General features: G+C 44.0%; 1 protein-coding gene across 7 annotated transcripts in view; it reads left to right on the forward strand.

Moving 5' to 3' along the window:
- satb2 (SATB homeobox 2) overlaps nt 1–19,303 on the forward strand; it is a 62,610-nt gene that overhangs the window by 10,863 nt on the left and 32,444 nt on the right. For 6 of the 7 annotated variants that reach the window (XM_020637797.3, XM_065962608.1, XM_065962610.1 and 3 more), the window contains 2 exons: nt 12,256–12,471; nt 17,152–17,337. In XM_020637797.3, coding sequence (XP_020493453.2) covers nt 12,256–12,471; nt 17,152–17,337 — 402 coding nt within the window. Of the gene's footprint in view, nt 1–324; nt 5,074–12,255; nt 12,472–17,151; nt 17,338–19,303 lie in introns of those variants that run through there. The other variant, XM_020637802.3, reaches the window with a different exon arrangement.

Raw genomic sequence — 19,303 nt, forward strand, 5'->3', positions numbered from 1 at the left:
TCTGTGTCTTAGGGAGATAATTAAAATAAACTTTAACTCTTTCTTATTTTCTTTTTTTTTCAAGTATTTGAATGATTTAAAAAATTCCGCAGGATGTTGAGACTTCATTAAAAAATCTTTTCATTAAAGTCATTAGAGTCATTAAAGTTATTTAATGACTCAGCAGGATTGAATTTTATATTTTGAGCTCATGTTTGCTCATTTATCAAGAAGAATAAATAAAGATTAACACTAAATCTTCTTTAATATTAGTACAGGCCCTACACAGATATATAGACTACATGTGTGCGCGCACGTGTGTGTGTGTGTGTGTGTGTGTGTGTGTGTGTGTGTTTTAAAGAGTGGACGTATTTGTGTGTTTTTAAAAAATGAGGTCAAAATCTTTTTTTTTAAATCTCTTAAAACGTGCTTCAGTCTGCTCACTTTGTGACTTTTTAACTTTTCATAAATAATTAAAGAGCTGAGTTCATGTGAGAGGTGTCACTCACGTTACTGTTTAACACGCGAGCAGTTTTAAATGCTGCACTACTTTTTCTGTTTTTTTTTTGTTTGTTTCTTAGTCCGCGTTAAACCGCATCATCTTCTCCTCCAGCAGCAGCAGCGGATGAATAAAACATAGAGCAGAGAGGTGTCGAACACGGGGAAACTACAAGAACCTTTTCACCTGCTGACACACCTGAGACACACACACCGAGGACAGACACACAGGTTGAGCTTCAGAGAGGACAGACACACGTTTTTTTTTATTCACTTGTATGAAGAGATCAGAGCGCGCACGAGCTGATCAGAGGAGAGAGTCCGGACTTAAAAAAAAAAAAAAAAGGCCTCCAGGAGAAACTGGAGCCAAATGCTGCAGAATGAGAAACAGGCCGTGCTGTCAGGAGCGATAGGTTGTCCCGGGATAAACACAAAGCAAAGCCATGAAGTCAAACCTGCAGCCCCCCGCGTGCAACTCAACGTGAAGGTGACGCGAAAACGTTTGAAAGTGTCAAGTACTCAGGTGAGGTGCGTGCAGAGCGTCAGGGAAAGAAAGCCTCGCTTCTTGTTTTAGAAGTTGACTCCCTGCTCTTTGTACAGAGTCTCTTTGACCTTTAAAAAAAAACCCACAAATAAGCATGCCGGATTTTTACTTTCCAAATCAGCCAGAATCCCGATCCTCACAGATTCAGGTCTTTTGTCCTCATTGTTTTAAACCTTAAACACGCGTAAACGCCACGAGCTCCCGTTCGCACAAATATCCCTTTATTTTGGAGGGGTGGAGGAGGATTTGTCCCGTGGAAAAATCACTATAATATTTCAATAAAGAGCAGAAAATGAGCGTAATTTTTATGCACAGCCATTACTTTAAATCTCTAGTAATGATTGAAGCTGCGTGAGTCTGCTCCAATCTAAAGCACTTATTTCTGCTTTCAAAGCCCCCTCATGTCATAGAAATATCGCAAATAATTAAAAATGTATAAAAAAAGGATTTATTTTGGGGCAAACAGCGAGGAGAAACGGATTCGTCTCAGTCTGTTTGATGGAGACTGTGTGCAGGTCTGAGGCCTGCAGGCTGTCAGCTTCAAGTTTGCACACTTCGTGATTTAAAAAAAGAGAAAGAAAGACAAGTTGACAGGCCGCGCAGACTCAGTAAGTGGGGGGAGATGGGGGTTAGGAGGCCTTTCAAAAATAGTGGAAAACTGAAATTGGCTTTGGCTTTTACAAAAGTGTCTGTGTGTGTGTGTGTGTGTGTGTGTGTGTGTGTGTGTGTGTGTGTTTAATTCTCTGAGGGTGACACGGACATTATCTCTGGTCTGAAATTTCAGCCATAGAATTTAGACTTTATTTTAAGCTTTATTCTGCAGAAACTCAGTCTGCCTTTAATCCATTTATCCTTTACATAACATTTATTAATTAACATCTTAAAGGTCAGTTAACAGGTTTGTTATAAATGTAAAAAATCAGGAACTGAAGTGAAGATTAAAAACTTCTCTAATAAGGGAAACCGACATTCAATCCAAACTGTACGCGGGAGAAAATACATTAAATACATGAAGAAGGCAGCCATTTTTACAAAGTGTTAGTCAGCTAAAATAACTACTAATAGGGTCACGCAATTTAATATTTCATATTAAATGTCATATTTGTAATCAAATTCAAAATGCACGCAGACGGCTGAAAGCCTCATTTTAATTCTATTTTTCTGTTTTCCTGACGTTGTCATCCATCCTAGAATAATCTAATGTCTACAGTGAAGTAGAAAATAGTTTAAAAATCTTCAGAAAGTACAAGACACATTCTATACCGTGAAGTCAAACCCTAAATTGTTTATTAATTAATGAGTCAAAGGTCATTTAAATCAAAAATGTAAAAACTTTAGGTCCTGCTCTTATATTTCTGTCACTCTCCTTCCTGCCTCTCTCGTTTGTTCATGTGTGTGGGTCTGCATGTGTGTGTGTGTGCATGTGTGTGTGAACCAGCTCAGTTCACACGTAATAAGGGTGTGTCAGCGTTATTAAACTGCAGATTAGATAGCAGAGCGCCTCCGTGGGCAGAGACGAGCTTCTCTAATGATGCTCCTCTCTCTCTCTCTCTCTCTCCGTGGGCGTCGCTCTCAGATCACCGCTGGTAACGTCTCCCATTCATTTTAGGTCGTGCATATATCATCTATATATAAATGGACGTCTTTTACGGCCTAATGTGACTGTGAGAGCTCTGGGAAGTGGATGCTGAGAGTTTTTCCAGCTCGTTGTTCCCACTCTGGTGAGGCTGGTGTGAGCTGTGGTAGACGGTTTGGCATCAGTGTGTGTGTGTGTGTGTGTGTGTGTGTGTGTGTGTGTGTGTGTGTGTGTGTGTGTGTGTGTGTGTGTGTGTGTGTGTGTGTGTGTGTGTGTGTGTGTCTGCGTGTGTCTGTGTGTGTCTGCGTGTGTGTGCGTGCGCGCGTGTGTGTGTAGTGAACTTTTGGTGTTTTCTTTTTGCTGAATCTGCCCTCTAAATGTCTGCAAACACGGCAGGATCTCTTTCAAAGTCACTCTTTTATAATAACACTCTGATTCTGTCCGTGCATTTTGTCGGTTTTCATATTCGATTTTGTCCCTGCATGCTGCTGCGTTGAGAGTCAGTGTGTGGTCCCTGGAAGTGTTAAAGCAGCGAGTCTGTGTAGCGTGCTGGCTGTGGTTTGTGTGGCTTACTGTCTGTCTGTGTGTGTGTGTGTGTGTGTGTGTGTGTGTGTGTGTGTGTGTGTGTGTGTGTGTGTGTGTGTGTGTGTGTGTGTGTGTGCGCGTGTGTGAGAGTATGCATCCTCTATAGCTGCAAGGGCGAGGCAATAAATGTTGCTTCATCCCGAATTATCAAATGAGATGTTTACGAGAGACAAACATGTTTGCCAGAAGGCCCTCCACTTACTCCCCCCACCCCTCACCCCTCTTATTTCAGTGTGTGTGTGTGTTTCTGAGCTCGTGTGGACCCCCTCCAGAGCTACAAACAGAACCAAAGTTGTGTATTTTTGTCCTAAAGGTCTTTCTCCCTCTCACACAGTAAAACATCTGACGTCCATATACAACAAATTTCACAATAATGAAACCTTCCCCAAAAACAGCAATCATTTCTCATGAACATTGAAATGGTGATACTGCATTTGTTTTCTGACATTTGAAAAAGAAAAAAAAAAAAAAAAGAAGCATTTTTGTGACTTTAATTGTGCAAGAAGTGCAGCGGCAGACTTTACCCAGCAGCCTCCTTTCTGCCCGGGCCTTAGTCTGCATGAATAACGGACGTGGCCTCCGTGACTTCACCTATTGCTTTGTAGCTTTGAGTTTCACATTCTGGCCATCACGATGTGTTGTTGTTGGGTTTTTTTGTCGACCACAAAGTGACAACATTTGGACAAGAGTGCGGAGCTGGAGGGAAGTTAGAGACGGGAAATCAGCGTTTTGGTCAGAGTGAAACAGTTTGTGCATTGACCTAATTCATTATGTGTTGAGTTAGCTTGTGAACCATCGTGTTTGCTGCAGAATGAGATTTTATTTGTGGTCGTATTTGACTGAGTTGAGTTGAGAGCTTGTAGCACATACACAGATACCGGGTAACTTAAAAAAAAAAAAAAGTGTTCTAAACACAGAAGCTGACCGTCTTCTCTGCAGGGAAACTGTACGAACACTTAACAAGCTAACAGTCCAGGTTTGGTTCTCACAGACTCAGATAGCTGCTAATTGTTGCTAACATGTAAATAAGATAACGTATGAGTTTGACTGGTTTTAAAAAGTGGAGCTCAGACTTGTTGGACGGTCTCACAGAGAGACAGATTATTAGTCTGATATTTACAAGAACAAATCTCCAAAAGGCTGCAACAGCACAAACACGGCCCAGAGGTTAAAGGTCACAGACTGAATCAGCTGAGGGGACGCCTAGCAGCTCCCACCTGTTACTCAAAGAGGCCACGCCCCTAATTATTCATCCCTTTGAGCCTTAATATAATGTAAAGAGGTGAGTTGTATAAACATTCAGCCCGTACAGATGAAGAGAGAAATGAGCTCTAGAGACCCAAACTGTTTTTGTACCAGGCTGTAATCATGTTTATTTCTGCTGTGAGTCTCTATGGGGACTGACTCACTGCAGGAGACAGACTCTAGTGGACAGTGGAGGAACTGCAGTTTTTGGCAATTCCAACCATAGGTTTCATTTCTGTGAGTTTGCTGCTTGGTCCCGATCCTACCTATGCATACAGACATGAACCCATGTGTCTGTTAACAGCAGGGTGTTTAATATCACCCCCCTCCCCTCCTCCTCCACCTTTTATCTGTGCTGCAGAGAACAAGCATTAACCAATAGCTTGATAACCCGGCTATAAAAGTGGATCTCGAACAGCACTGTCTGAATATTTTCCTATGGAGGGAGACGCCTCTCCCATTCTCCCCTGCTATCAGCGCTAATAATGCCCTGACAGGTCACTGTGTGTGTGTGTGTGTGTGTGTGTGTGTGTGTGTGGTTTGCATGTGAAGGGAACAACCCTCCTCTAGCAGACTCGTATCGTAACGGTAGAGCAGATACAGCAGAGGCAGTTAGAGCAGGAGAAGCAACGAGTTTTGGCTTCAGGTCAGTTCTTTTTCTTTCTAACAAACGTCTGATCCTGCTGCTCGTTTGATTCGTTCTACTTTTCACCGCCGGTTATCCCGGTGATACTCTTGTTTTTAAAATCTCGGTGTGTGAGCGAGCTGCTGTGTTTACTGCTCTTTGTTTCCTGTCACACTGAAGTTATCTGTGTGTGTGTGTGTGTGTGTGTGTGTGTGTGTGTGTGTGTGTGTGTGTGTGTGTGTGTCTTCTTTATCGCATATGAAATTTGAAGCGCCTGGTGGGGGCATTTTTTACTTACATACTGTATATGTACTCTATCTGTAATCCTGACTTTTTACATTTCCGACACGTTTTAGCTTTTACTGAACCAGGCTGGTCCACGTTAGATTAAGAACCTCTTGTCCGAGGGAGTCCTGGTCGACACAGTCAGCAGTAAAAAAACTCAAAGTTTCAGACGGAGACACAAAGAGAGACAAAGTAGAAACACTAAACTTTACATTAAGAGAGAAACATCTACGAGTCAAATCTGTGAGTCAGGAGTTCAAGTAGTCGAGCTGAATGCATCGACATCCTGTAGAATCTGCTTCCTTCATACTAGAGTTAAAAACTTTTAAGGACTCCAGCTCCTTGAGTTTGAAGTCACTCTGCAACAGATTCCAGGCTGAGGGAGCAGAATACCCAGAAGCCCTTTTCCCAATTTCTGTCCTAGCATTTGGGACAGAGAGCACAAAGAGGTCCTGAGAACGCAAAGAATACACTTTTCTGCATGGTAAAAACAAAGGTGCACCAGTGTAGGAGCCTACAGTTAAATCTTCCAGAGGCAACTTAAAGTGTTTTTAAGGTCATTTTCTCTGCAGACATTTTCCCTCCTCATGTTGTTAGCAGCAGCTCAGCTTGCAGCCCCTCTGGATGTTCAGCATGCAGAAACATACAAAAAAAACTTTATTCAACAAATCTTTGACCCAAATTAAACTCGTTGCTCGACCTTAGTGGTGATGTCTGCCACCGTCACATGAACACATGACAGTAAATCAGATCTTCTTTGCAGCTGTAAAACATCCCCACATTGGAACTATAAGATCACGCGGGAACTATAAGATCACGCTGGAATAAAGACAAAAACGTGCAATCAACATGTTGCTTTCTGAGGATGATTTGTTGGTCGTTCGGTGCCTGTTTTGAACCCGATCGCGAGTGTGTACATTGTGTTTTATTTTGAAATTGACTGAACGCTCTGTCCGCTTGTCTGACTTCCTGTCTGTCTTTCTACTCTGTCCAGCTTGACGTGTGCCTGCAGCATACTCCGCTGAAAAATAGACTCATAGCGTATTTGAAACTGAGCAGAGCGTAGTGGCACGCTCCAGGGCTGGGCCGCGGCGCTCGCTGTGGAAACACAATCATTGACTAGAGTGCTGGCGAACTACAGCGTAGTGCGTGGCGTTGATGTGGAAATTGGGGGTTATGGTTGTAACTTCTCCTGAAGGTTACTGTTTCTGTAGCGTCAAAGAAAACTAGATTTCCAGCCGCACAGAGTTTATTTTTAGGGTTAAAAGATAGTTTACCTGCTGACATGTGATTCTGCATCAGTGGCTCTTTTGGAGGCCTCTTCTTAATCTTAATAAATGAACAACTCCCTAACCTTAAAGGCAGATAAAAAATGGAGGTAGAGGAGAGAGTGATGCAGAGAAACAGACGAGTCCACGTTCTCCTGCTGCTGCCCTTCTTCCCCCGTCATTACATGCTACGTCCTTCAAACCGATGCGAGTACCAATCAGTGTTAGTCAGGAGTCTGATTTGTAGAGTTTAGACTGGCCTTGAATTACACGTTGACTCTGTTTGTGTGTGTTTACGTCTCTGAGCTGGACACGTTGTTTATAGGTGTGTTTGTTGTCCCGTTCCTACTCCTCCATTTCTTTGGGTGTGTCTGCTTTTTTTTTGGCTCTGCAATCTTTGCCGTCTTTGGCTCTCTGTGTGTATTTGTTATGTCTGGAACGTGTAATAATGTGGAATTTGATACAGTGGCTTATCATCAAAACATGAGGTCGTCCCAGAATCAAACACGATGCGGGACAAACAGAGTGCAGAGGTTTTACCTTTTTTATAACTGAAAGACTTCAACTGCAGCAGGAATATGAAGAGATAAGATTTTTATTTAATTTATTAGTTAAAAATGTGAAATTCTCTTTGATTTGTTTTTTTATTATCGCTGAAGTTTCTGTTTTATTGAACGCCCCTCTGAGAGTCCTGAGCCGTTATAGGAGCAATATGTAACTCTGACACCTAGTGTTTCAAATGGGTACTGCAGTCTATATTCTAAACATTGTAGAGAGCTGTCTCCCCCCGCCCCCTCCTCTCTAGAGTCGATGCTCACGCAGCTTGTCATGTGGTGGACACTGAAGCTTCAGTGTTTAGCCATTTAGATTAATATTGATCCTAGTTTGAGCACGTTTCTGCTCGTGGAGCTTATTAGAAACATGCAGAGGCTTTTTAGGTCAGGTACAATCACTTCTATCTGAACGACTTCTCTTGCCCGCTTCCATCGCTGCCACACCTGTTGGTTTGACCTGATAACTGCTCTCATATCTGGCAAATATGAGACCAGTTATGGAGGTGCCTTAAAACCGCCTACCTTCTCTGGTCCAAACAAATCCAGAGCATTCAGGACCAGAATCTAAAGTTTGAAGGAGGACATACTGGCTGCTGCATTGTTGTCAGAGAAGCCAGCACTTCAACATAGCATGTTTCCTTAATGTCTGATCATATAGTAAGCTCACCTGTTTGTTCTGCTGGTGCCTCAGTCAGTACAGGATTAAAGTTAATGAAAAAAGTCCTTAATAATTAATTACTCTCTCTCTCTCGCTCTCTGTGAGGTGTGTTGTTACCAAGAGAGGCAATAAATTGGTAAAAAATGTGTCATGACCCTCTCCTTATCACTGAGACATTACATTCGCTCCTCGTCTCCACAACAGATAATCAACAGCTCGTCTTATCTCGTCCTTATTAACAGCTTCGACGCTGTCTCTTATCGAAGAGCACGCTGCAGAAGGATTTAGGAAACAGGCGATAACAATCGTCACACGGTTTGATATCAGTGTTTCTGAGCCAATAAATGTCGTGTGTGTCAGAGGTATTAACATGGATCAACTGCATACAGTCATATCCATTTATCTAAAGACGCTGCGCAGAACAAATGGTCGTTGCTCAACACGCCCGTGATAATAGACGAGTATTTATCAGGGTGTGACGGAGGAGGTTTCTGTGGGGTGCATCACACACACACACACGCACACGCACACGCACACGCACACGCACACGCACACGCACACGCACACACACACACACACACACACACACACGCTGTTTAAAGGTGTTATGTTAAAGATGGACAAATAAAATACAGACTTCTCCTAAAGTAAAGCTGCTCCGTCGTCCCTTCTGGGCCTCCATGCATGTGATTGGTGGTGACTGTGTCTGCAGAGACTCTGTCCTCTGCCTCGTTAGCATCAAGCTAAAAAACTAATATACCTCCTTGTCCATCTCTGAGGACCCATGCTGGAAATGCTGTCTCAGCCTAAACAAATCAACATTTTATCTCTCGCCAGGCCTTTTAGCGGGGAGAAAGTTGCCTGTGGATTGTTTTCAGATATTAGATTGTACTCTGGTTAATCTCATACTGATGTAGCAGAGCTGGATTAAACCTCTTTATACCGCCTGCTGTGATATTTTGCACGTCTTTAAATGGGAACACACTTGAAAAAAGTGTCAGAACTTCTCTTCTTCTTCTGCATTTCTTTCAGCAGCCTTTAAGATTAAGGCGTATTTCCTCTTGGAACAAAATAAAATGTATTCCTGCGTCTGAGGACGTGTTCAGAGATGAGACGATGCTGGGAAACTGTGACTATCTGACGATGCTGGGAAACTGTGACTATCTGTCGATGAAAGCTCGGGGTTAGATGATGAGATGTCGCAGGCCGGGGTCGTGATAGGGATCATCAGGGAGCGACGGCAGGTTAAGACCTGTGTGTGTGATAGAGACTCTGCAGGATTATTCCAAATAAAAGCAGAGAAAGCTGCCTCTGAAGTCACACACAGGCTGTAATCTGCAGCCCAAATCAGCCCTGTGAATTTCTCTCCATGTTCTGTTACGTTTGGTTGTTCTTTATTGTCGCTACAACATTGTTAGTGGTTGGATTTATTTACAAAGCCTGCTTTTTTCTCAGCACATCGTGAGTTATGGCCCCCGCTGCTTTGAACTCCTTTTTTTCTTAAACCCACTTTTATTAAACTCTGCCACTTACATTTTTGGCCTGTTTGCCTCCCACACTTTTTAATCACGCCAAAGCTAATGTTTTTAATTTATTGTACATTTTGACATTTTCGCCCCGAGCTCGCAATGCGTCTCAGATTTAGAGCGATGGCGGTGGATGGTGTGTGTTTTTTTTTCAGCTGTGATGATGTTGTGTAAGAAGGTAGAGGAGAGATGGTGAAAGACTGAGAGACACCACAACAACAAAAACAATGCCTTTTGTTCGGAGTTGCGACAGCTGGAGCCGTAAAAGCTGCAGAAATATTTTTTTTTTAAATGAGGCGGAGGGAAGGCGAGGAGGAGGAGGCGTTAACTAATCAAGCCACAGACAAACTATCAGCGCAGATTCTGCATCATTTGTTCTGCTGCATTTCTGCAGAACCTCTCTGTGTTTCTTTCACGCTCTGAAATTAGCTCTCCAACTTCATTTCCATCCTTTAATTTAAATCATTCCGTGTTTTCCTCGGTCAGTTTTTTAATCTCGCTCTCTTTTCCCTGAGGGTCACACACGCCAACAGAAATTGTCCGGGGGCTCATATGTAAATAAAAGAAGTCCATTTGGTCCAAATGAGCTGGCTCTTTGATACTTTGGCTCGCCTTCCTGTCTGGTCTGGCAGCGTTTCTGGTGACATTACCCGTATTGGTAGTTTGGCTGAAGCTCTCTTATCAGAGAAGCCCCAAACGTCGACACTCTCAGCGGTGTGTGTGTGTGTGTGTGTGTGGGTGTGTGTGTGTGTGTGTGTGTGTGTGTGTATGTGCATGTTTGGGGCTTTGGCTCGAGCATGTGAGGACGTACTCAAACATTTCATACAAAGACTATTTCATTCTTTATTTCCCCCCTATATTTCACGATCAAGCAATTCTTGTGAATTCAAACAATCCCTTTATATTTTTTGTCAGCTTGCAACATTGCCTCAATCAACCTTTTCCCCCGACACGTGTCAACATGTCACACCCGAGCTCCCTTCTTTAAAATTCAGGATATGGATCTCCATATGTCTGCAGGAGGTCTGATGTAGTTTTACACCGAAGCAGCCTAAATAAGAAGAAGAATAGAGTACAGATGTGATAAATAAATGTGAAGATTCTTCTTTTTACCACTGGGTATGAGACATTAGCCTTTCATTGTGATTCATTGTAGTTTCTCTCATTTTTTTGACACTTTTTATCGAGCGTCTTGACACAGAAACTGACTTTTAGACAAACTCAGAAGCTCAGAAAACAGAAGGTTTTATAGGAGCGATTGTCGCAGTCGCTCATTTTGTATTTCATATAAAGAAAGTCCCAATCATCATTTCAGCCTAGAGCCATAATAGAAAAAGACTCTTGTAGATAATGAATCGCTTTTTTTACCTCTAAGGAAGGAAGAATTCCACCTTGGTGCTTTTTTAAAAATATGTCGGGCTGCTGCTTTTGCTCAATCTGCCATGGCAGATTGACGGATTGTGTAATCTGTTTGATGAGACATGATGGGGTCAAATGATCGATTGATCGGTCCGTCCATCAGTGTCATTCCTAAACTGGCCCAAAGCCATTTCAAACAGAGACTGGTTGTAATTCAAGGTGCAACAGGAAGGAAGACAAACCTTGATTTCATGGCTTCATATCCTATGACAGCCTCTCCGCTACCTCACATGGAGCTTATAAAAGTTGAACAATTGTGTTATGTATCATTGGGGGTGGCAGTATCTTAGGGCGCGGTCACACTGGCCATCCCAAGCACCCTTCAACCCTAAAGTCCAGATCGTTTGGCCAGTGTGACCGCTCCGTGCCGTGTTTAGGCACGGTACACTTCCTTGGCTTTGGCACACTTCGGAGAGGTGTGCTTTAGCACGCTACACTTCATGCACGAGCACAAGCACAGTGGTACACAACGCTGACAGCCTTCATTATGGAGAAATCCAGAGTTTCATGTCTGTATCTGACTAAAATGAGTCAATATGAGCCACAAAGTAGCTGTCATGTTCTCTGTGTTGTTCTCCGATGTGCCGGCCAGCTTGGGAATGGCGCAGCAGGGGGCTTGAGTAAGGCACGGTACAGATAGCCAGTGTGGCCACGCCCTCAATCTGTAAGGAATCGGGTCGGGAACTGGAGGGCTGCTGGTTCAAGTCCTGGTGCGGACAAAGTTTGGAAATTTGTCTGGTAACTGGAGAGGTGCCAGGTCACTTCCTGAGCCCTGCAGGTGCCCTTGAGCGTGGCACTGAACCTCCAACTGCTCGAGCGCAGCCTTCCCCCGCCCCCCTCATCTCTCTATCAGTGCATGTCCACAGGATCCTGTTTGTGCATGTATGTGTGTGTCCTCCTGTGTGTGCCTCCTGTGCGTGCTCAACAACAGAGGGTAAAAGTAATTTTCCCTAAAGTATATCTCCTCCCATCCAAAATACTCTCGATACTCTCCAACGTCTCGGACCCCTTTTTTGGCTCTCACCCTCAGACTTTCACATTATGGGAGACATGTGTGTTTACGACTGGGCCCCAAACATTTAGATCCATAAAAGACTAAATCCTAACCTGAACCACTCCGGGATCAAGCAGGACTAAAGTCTGCTTTTGTTGGGGACTATTTCCCGCTGCGGATGGATCCTCATTTGGTGCTCTAGTGATTATTTGGGGCAGCAGCAGGGTGTGTGAAGGATTCAGGCAAAATAAACAACATTGTTTTTTTCATGGTGTTAAAGAAACATGTCATCCAGTGCAACAGTGTGGCTCACTGATGTGTTTCAAATCAGTTTTTTTTTAAACAACAATAAAGCTTTTTGGTGCGGAGACCTCGGCTATGACCGGTTCATTAGCTCTTAAACACTTTGATAATGTTTATATAACAACATCCAGTAAACGTTTTATCTGCACTCAGTGACACACACCTGTCTTCATTTGATCCCTTCGCCTGCTTTCAGACTCGTTCTCTCTGGCTGGAACTCCTCTGGGGGTGTGGAGGAGGATGGAGCGAGGAGGGGAGAGTCCCATCACCCAGGACAGTCCCGAGCGGAGGGGAGGCAGCCCGGACCTCAGCGGACTCCCACCGCCAGGGAAGAAGGGCCGACTGGAGCTCAACGGGAGCCCCACGGGGCAGAGAATACGTCATAATGGAGCGCCGCTGAGACCCCTAGGAGGTAAGAGATGGGCTTATAAAGACATGTACGTGGGCTTTGACAGGAGATTAAATTTTTGTTGTTTATTGTCTGATGAAAATATGAATTTACAAGGAACAAAATTACCATCTGAATGAAACAAAACAGCCGATCCCGAGTCAGGACAGTGAAATAATCACAAAATGTTATTACGTACCTTTTAAATGCACAGTCTGCAAATTCCACCACCTTCCTTATGCAGCGGTCTTTGACGTAAGATCCGGTGTTGCCACGGCAACGATAAACATGCCGTGTCTGTCATGGCGGATGTCACGATATCTACTTCACCATGTTCCTCTGACACTAATATGTGTCTCTAGTCTGTCTATAAACCCCCCAATGATGAGGTAAAGTCCATCCTCTCCATCTTTTGCCTGCTCCACTTTTCAGAAAATGTGTGCTCAAACAGGCCGTTTGGAAATTTTCCCTTCATGACATCACAAAGGGCAGTAACCCCTCCCCCACGTGGGTGACACTCCCACAGCTAGGTGTTTGTTCTGCCCTCTGAGTCTGCCTTCTCACTGTAAACAATAGGACATGGAGAAAGCCAGAGACACCCAAGCCCTTCCAGAGAGGGGGCGTGGTTAGACACAGCTCATTTACATTTAAAGGTACAGACACAGAAACAGTCTGTTCTAAGCAGGGTTGAAATAGAGAGGTTTATAGGCATGATCAAATCTAGGATCAGAGTGGATTTAGAACAAGAAACTTCACACACGTTTTGAGGAGCTCTGAGACTTATTTAAACTGGTTGAAGAGGAGGAGAATATGTGACCTTTAAGACGAGGAGGATAATTATTAGATTTATTTGTCAGTGTAGATCATTCTCTAGTCTCCTGCTGGTCCACTAAATAATCTCAGGTGTTGAGCTCTCTGGCAGCAGAGAGAGTGAGCTGTTGGCTCTGCAGAGAGTCACATCCTGAGCGTGAGCTACGTTTGGATCGGCGCTGTGTGTCTGTAGCGCGGCAGCAGCACTGCTGGAGGAGCCGAGCTGTTTCTGTTAATCTATACGTCAGGAGGGAACTGTATAATACAGGCTCACCAAATAAAGGAGATTGCTCCATATAAACAAGATTTATACAACTCACTCGGGGTTATCGATCCCTGCATTCATTGTGAACGTTGTTTCTTGTTTATGTGTGTGCATGCATGCATTGAACCCTCTCTGTGGAGCTTTCTGTTGCCAAATGTTGAGCAGACATTTCTCAGGGTGATTCTAAAATCTGGGTTTCCCTTTAACTGTAAAAAAGAACAACAAGAAAGAACACATATGCTTTACAATTTAACAGTTTAGCCTGAATTTATGTTTTGCGCCCCATGTACAGCAACCTTTGTCGCAGAGGCCGTGGGTTCGTTTCTGACCTCGGCCCTTTCTGCATATCATCCCTCACTCTCTCCTCCCACCATTTCTTTCTGCAACTCTGGAGGAGATCTGAAAGATTTCTTCTTGAATATTTCTAGGTTTAGACTTCTGCAGCTCACGTTTAAAACTTAAGGAAGCTTAACGATAAAGGAGTCCTTACCTTAAAACAGCAGAGCACATGGGGCGATGGTGGCCGGGTGGTTGGGGCGTGTACATAGGTTGTGGTCCTCGGAGTGGGCGGCCTGGGTTTGGGTCCGGCCTGTGGCTACTTTCCCACTCTATGTGTCCCTGGTTCCTGACTCTGTCCACTGTCCAGTCTCTAGAATAGAGGCATGAAAAACCCCAAAATCAATCTTTTAAAAACAACAAAAACAGCAGAGCGCCTGTAAACAGAGCTAAGCTAACTTTAGCGGCAGCTCAGCTCTCGGCCTCTCAGATATGCTGTTGTTTATTTCATGCATGTGACAAATAACCAGAGATAAGTTCTTCATTGCTGCTCTAAAACAGTAGTTTGCAGTCGTAGAATTTATACCTCCATGTTAATAACACAGAAGGCCGTATATGAGGCGTTTCTGATACTGGAATTTCAATCAGGAAAACTTTAGTTTGGACCTATTTGTGGTTTTGGAAGAGTTAGAAGGGATAGATAATCAACAAGGATTAGACCACTGAAAGGAGAGAAGAATGAATATTCAGAGGAGGACTGAGCTTGAAGAAGAAGAAAAAAGGAGGAAGAAGAAGAAAGTTTCTGTGAGAGAGAAAAGTGACAAAGAGGTTTTGAGCGCGGGGCTGAGAGAGGAAGGAGGAAAAGGGGGACGGGGTTTCCTGTTCTGAACGGATGGTCGGCGTGTAATAATGACGGGTTGTCTTTGAAGAACGGAAACTCGACATGTCTCCTCCAAAACCACACACTGCTTCCAGGAGGAGGGGGCCACACGCACAGACACAAATAGAGAGCAGCATTCAAACCCAAACACACAGCTTTACATTCTCACACACACCCCATATGTCCACATTCACACACTTCTACACTGTGACACTCACACCCAAGAAACGCTGCCAAAATACACACCCACTTACACTCCACACACACACACTTACACTCCACACACACACACACACACACACACACACACACACACACACACACACACTCTTACACTCCACACACACACATTTCTTATTTAAATACCCCGTTCACTCATCCCCATACATATTAGAGGGATTAGAGGTTTGAGGAAACATCACATCATCCAAACCAGATCATACAGTGAGCGGGCGGGTGATCACAGGATGAGAGAGAGAGAGAGAGAGCGAGAGAGAGAGAGAGAGAGAGAAAGAGAGAGAGAGAGAGAGAGAGAGAGAGCTGGTCGGAGGGAGCCGCTCTGTGTTGACAGTTATATTTCCCTGTTGGGGGAAATTCACTTACTTGAATTGGCGCGGTGCTCCAGTGTGTAATTCACTCCATGAGAGCCTGGAGGACTGGGAGCCGAGTGATTAATGAGGAGGAAATAGAAATAGAGGAATTGACTGATTAAAACAACGGGTGGGATGGATCTGAGGTGTGTGTGTGTGTGTGTGTGTGTGTGTGTGTGTGCATGCTGGGAAACAGGAGGCATATGTGTGTGTTGTGTATCCGTGCCCTGTGTTATTAGTGCTGGGACGCTGCCTAATGCTCTCAGTCCATCATTTCTTCAGAGAGCTCTAATTAATTGGCAGTTGACAGGTGGCCCAAAACCAAAAGCCTTTCAGGAAAAAGGCGGAGATTGAAGAGGAAGGATTGATATTACAGCGCAGAGCCAGGAGGACACGGAGGATACTTCAAGTCACCAGAAACTGAAAACACTCGGCGGGAACAAATGAATGTGTTCACTAAAAAGCTCAGTCTCTCTTTTAAATAATGTTGAGCCAGTCGTACAGGTGAGGGCACATTGCAGCAGTTTGACATCATCATGTGTTTCAGGTAGTTACGCTGATGGTAAACAATACGATGGTGGTTGGCCGTCGGCTGTAGTCTTTGCGGTGTGTTCTGGTGCAACTTTTTGGCCAAGACAAAAGGCGACTTGAGGCGACGCCACACTAGTTCTTTGCCATCTGCTTGGTGCGTCAGGGCCTTAACACTCAACCCCAAGTTACTCCCGCTGCTTGTTCAATCACTTAAAAGGCACAATGTGTGGGGAATCATGGGAGTTCCCTCTGCTTTTTCAGGTCAGTTTCCTGTGTAAACCTTGTAATAAAATTTAACATATTGAACCTTCAACTGATATTTCCCTTATAAGGAGCATTCATGAATGTGTGACTGTTATCTGTTTGAGAAGAAGAAGTTTCAGAAGCTCTTATTTTCAGTGTGCCGACATTTCAACAAAGAAGAACGTTTCATCCTCTTCAGTTTTCTCTGACTCACTCTTAGCTGTGGCACATCAGAACAATGAATACATGAATAATCGCTGTCACTGTTTCGGGGAAGGCACAGAGAGAGAGAGAGAGGAGAACTGTTTTGAAGTCAATGACAACGACCAATTTAGTCATTTAGGTTAGATAACCGCACGCCGAAAAACCCAACCCCGATAAAACACACGGCTGACTGAGGGATGAGTCTGAGCCCACAATAATGTCCAAATTTCTCTGCATTTAACCATTAAAAATAATTGTTATAACTTTTATCTTCCACATGTGCTGCAGGGCAGAGAGTTACGCAAAGACTTTTTATGTGTGTGCGCGCGTGGGTGTGTGTGTGTGTGTGTTGGGAGAGCTGCAGCGTGCTTCATGCACACTAAAGGTTTCTTGGAGGATCTGGTTTGTTTCTCACCTGGTTTGAATTTGTATCTCTGAGGAAGATTCAGAATCCCTCCGTTAATTCACAGTTTCCATCATTTTTCTTTAAATCTCCTCTTAAAGGAAACATTTTTATCAGTACAGCCGCTTTAGTGCAGCTGTGTTTATTTGAATAGTATTTGCATAACTGTTTTTATTATGGCTTCGTATGTAATCGGCTGTTAGATTAAATACCTGGAAGTCTGGAGAGGACTGTGAGCAGCTCTTTTGCAGTTGGTTCATCCCTCCGTCTTTTAAAGGAAGAATGTGTGACATGTTCCACATAAATATATCAGAAATCCAGTCTATCCTGTGTAAATGTGTCTCTGAGTCATGACTATAATAAGTGAGAAGCTCGAGTCCCGCTGGATGTGTTGTTGTCAGAGCCGTGTTTACATAGACGGAAAGGCCGGCTCATTTCAAAACAATTGAAAGGCTGTAAGACATTAAAGATCCTTCTCTCTCTCTCTCTCTCTCTCTCGCAGGTCTGATGATTCCAGTCTTCTGCGTGGTGGAGCAGTCGGACGGAGGGATGCCGACAGACGGGTGTGATGGCAGAGAGGAGCACGCTGAGTTTGTCCTGGTCAGGAAGGATATCCTCTTCTCTCAGCTGGTGGAGACAGCTCTGCTCGCCCTCGGATACTCCCACAGCTCGGCCGCACAGGCCCACGGTCAGTCTGAGAGATGCTGCAAACGCCTGCGCTGCCATAACGCTTTTGTCTTCACATGTTTCCTGTCGTTTGAAAGATTTCTCTTCAGGCTCGAACATACGTATTCTTGCCACCCTAAGCTGTAAAGCCGAGTCCTTAAAGCATCTGAAAATATACCCTCGTGAATACCTACATTAAAGCATCTCACACAGACCGGGATAAAATGATACATTTCAAACTTTGAAGCAAAAGTTGTGAGTATTAGAGAAGTTTTGACTCACCATGTGATGTGCGGAGAGCCTCAGGCTGCTCCTGACTCATGATTTTTTTAAAGTTTCATTTTTTTGCAGAAACATCTGACCTCAGGATTGTGCTTTTAAATCTGCAGCTGCATTCTTAAAAGACGAGTCAGGATGGGACATTTTGGGAAACAGCTTATTTGCTCTTCAGACGGGAACATTTGCACCTCAAAATATGAAGCTAACGCCTGCTAGCTTAGCTTCGCTTAGCATTGAAAAATCAAGATTGGGAACAGGTAAAAAGGTTTGGTGAGAGCTAAAAGAGAAGATAACGATCACTAGCTTGTTTTTCTATGACTGTATGCAGGTACAGCCTGTTTGCTTAGCTTAGCATCTAGGCTGTACACAGGGGGAGAGTGTTAGCCTGGCTGTGTCTGCGTAAATTAATCATATTTAGAGGAGCTGGTAGACAGAGTTTACAACTTCCTGTTAGAGCCAGGCTAGCATTCACCCATGTCCCCAGGCTTTATGTTAAGCTAGGAGGCTAACATACGTAGACATGATAGTTTAAAAACTGTGTATAGAGAGAGAGAGAGAGAGAGAGAGAGAGAGAATGGCATGCAGGAAAGGATTCACAGGTTGGATTTGAACCCGGCCGCCAACCTGGAGGACTTTCCCCTCCCTACATGGGGCGTGACTTAACCACTAGGCCATCTGTGCCCCATGTCACAAGGGGCACAAGGGGCTGATCCCCCGTAAAGTCCTAAGGCTAAAGTCGCCCCTGAAGTGCTCTATCTTTAAAATCAAACTTCAGATGGAAAGTTCATGACGAGGATCTTTGAAGTGGTGACACAAATGTTTGTTTGGGAACCGACACCACAAAAAAAAAAGAAAAGAGCTTTGTCACCATGCTGCAGCTTCAATCAACTGTGATGCAGAGAAATATATATAAACAGTATTTTCTAAACCCTGTATCTATGCTATCATTTAAACATCTCAGGCGCCGCTTTTGTTTGTATGAGGAGTGTTTACTCGATGCCATTAATGACAGTCGTGATTTTTCCACCCACCGCACGTCTCACTCTGTGCAAACTTCGGAGCCTCTGACTGAGAATTAAACACCGCACAGGATCAGAAGGATCTCTGAGAGGAGACTCCGCTTGGCGTCCTGAGAAGAAATCTGGATGTGAGGTCGACTATTTAGAGCCGACACCAAACTGTCACAGCGGCAATAAGGACAAGAATGTTTCAAAAACACAACTAAGACACAGACAGAGCCTGTAAAATTCATTAAAGACACGACAACAAAGAGCCGGACAGGAATGTCTCCGCAAGACCAAAATACACTGTGAGAGTGAGTGTGTGTGTGTGTGTGTGTGTGTGTGTGTGTGTGTGTGTTTCTGTGTGTACAGTATGTGTGAGAATGTTTATGAAGCAGAGGAAAAGAAAAACTCTGTAATTTATTGTCGCACACATGGTAGTCATCTGCAGCAGGACAGTGTCGTTTACTGCTGTCTTTTCTCAACTATGCAGAAAATGCCATCTGGGGAAGTTGCCTCACACCGATGTAAAATGGAAACAACAGTAAGCAACACGAGTATCGCAACACAGCGAAGGCGGTGGGAGATCCCCATCTGTTAGAGATCTGGCTGCACTGTTTGTGTGTCTGTGTGTGTGTGTGTGTGTGTGTGTGTGTTTGTGTGTGTGTGTGTGTGTGCGATCGAGCAGGTCTATTTTGAATTACCGCT

Source organism: Labrus bergylta, chromosome 13 (genome assembly GCF_963930695.1).
Source record: "Labrus bergylta chromosome 13, fLabBer1.1, whole genome shotgun sequence".
Lineage (NCBI taxonomy): Eukaryota > Metazoa > Chordata > Actinopteri > Labriformes > Labridae > Labrus > Labrus bergylta.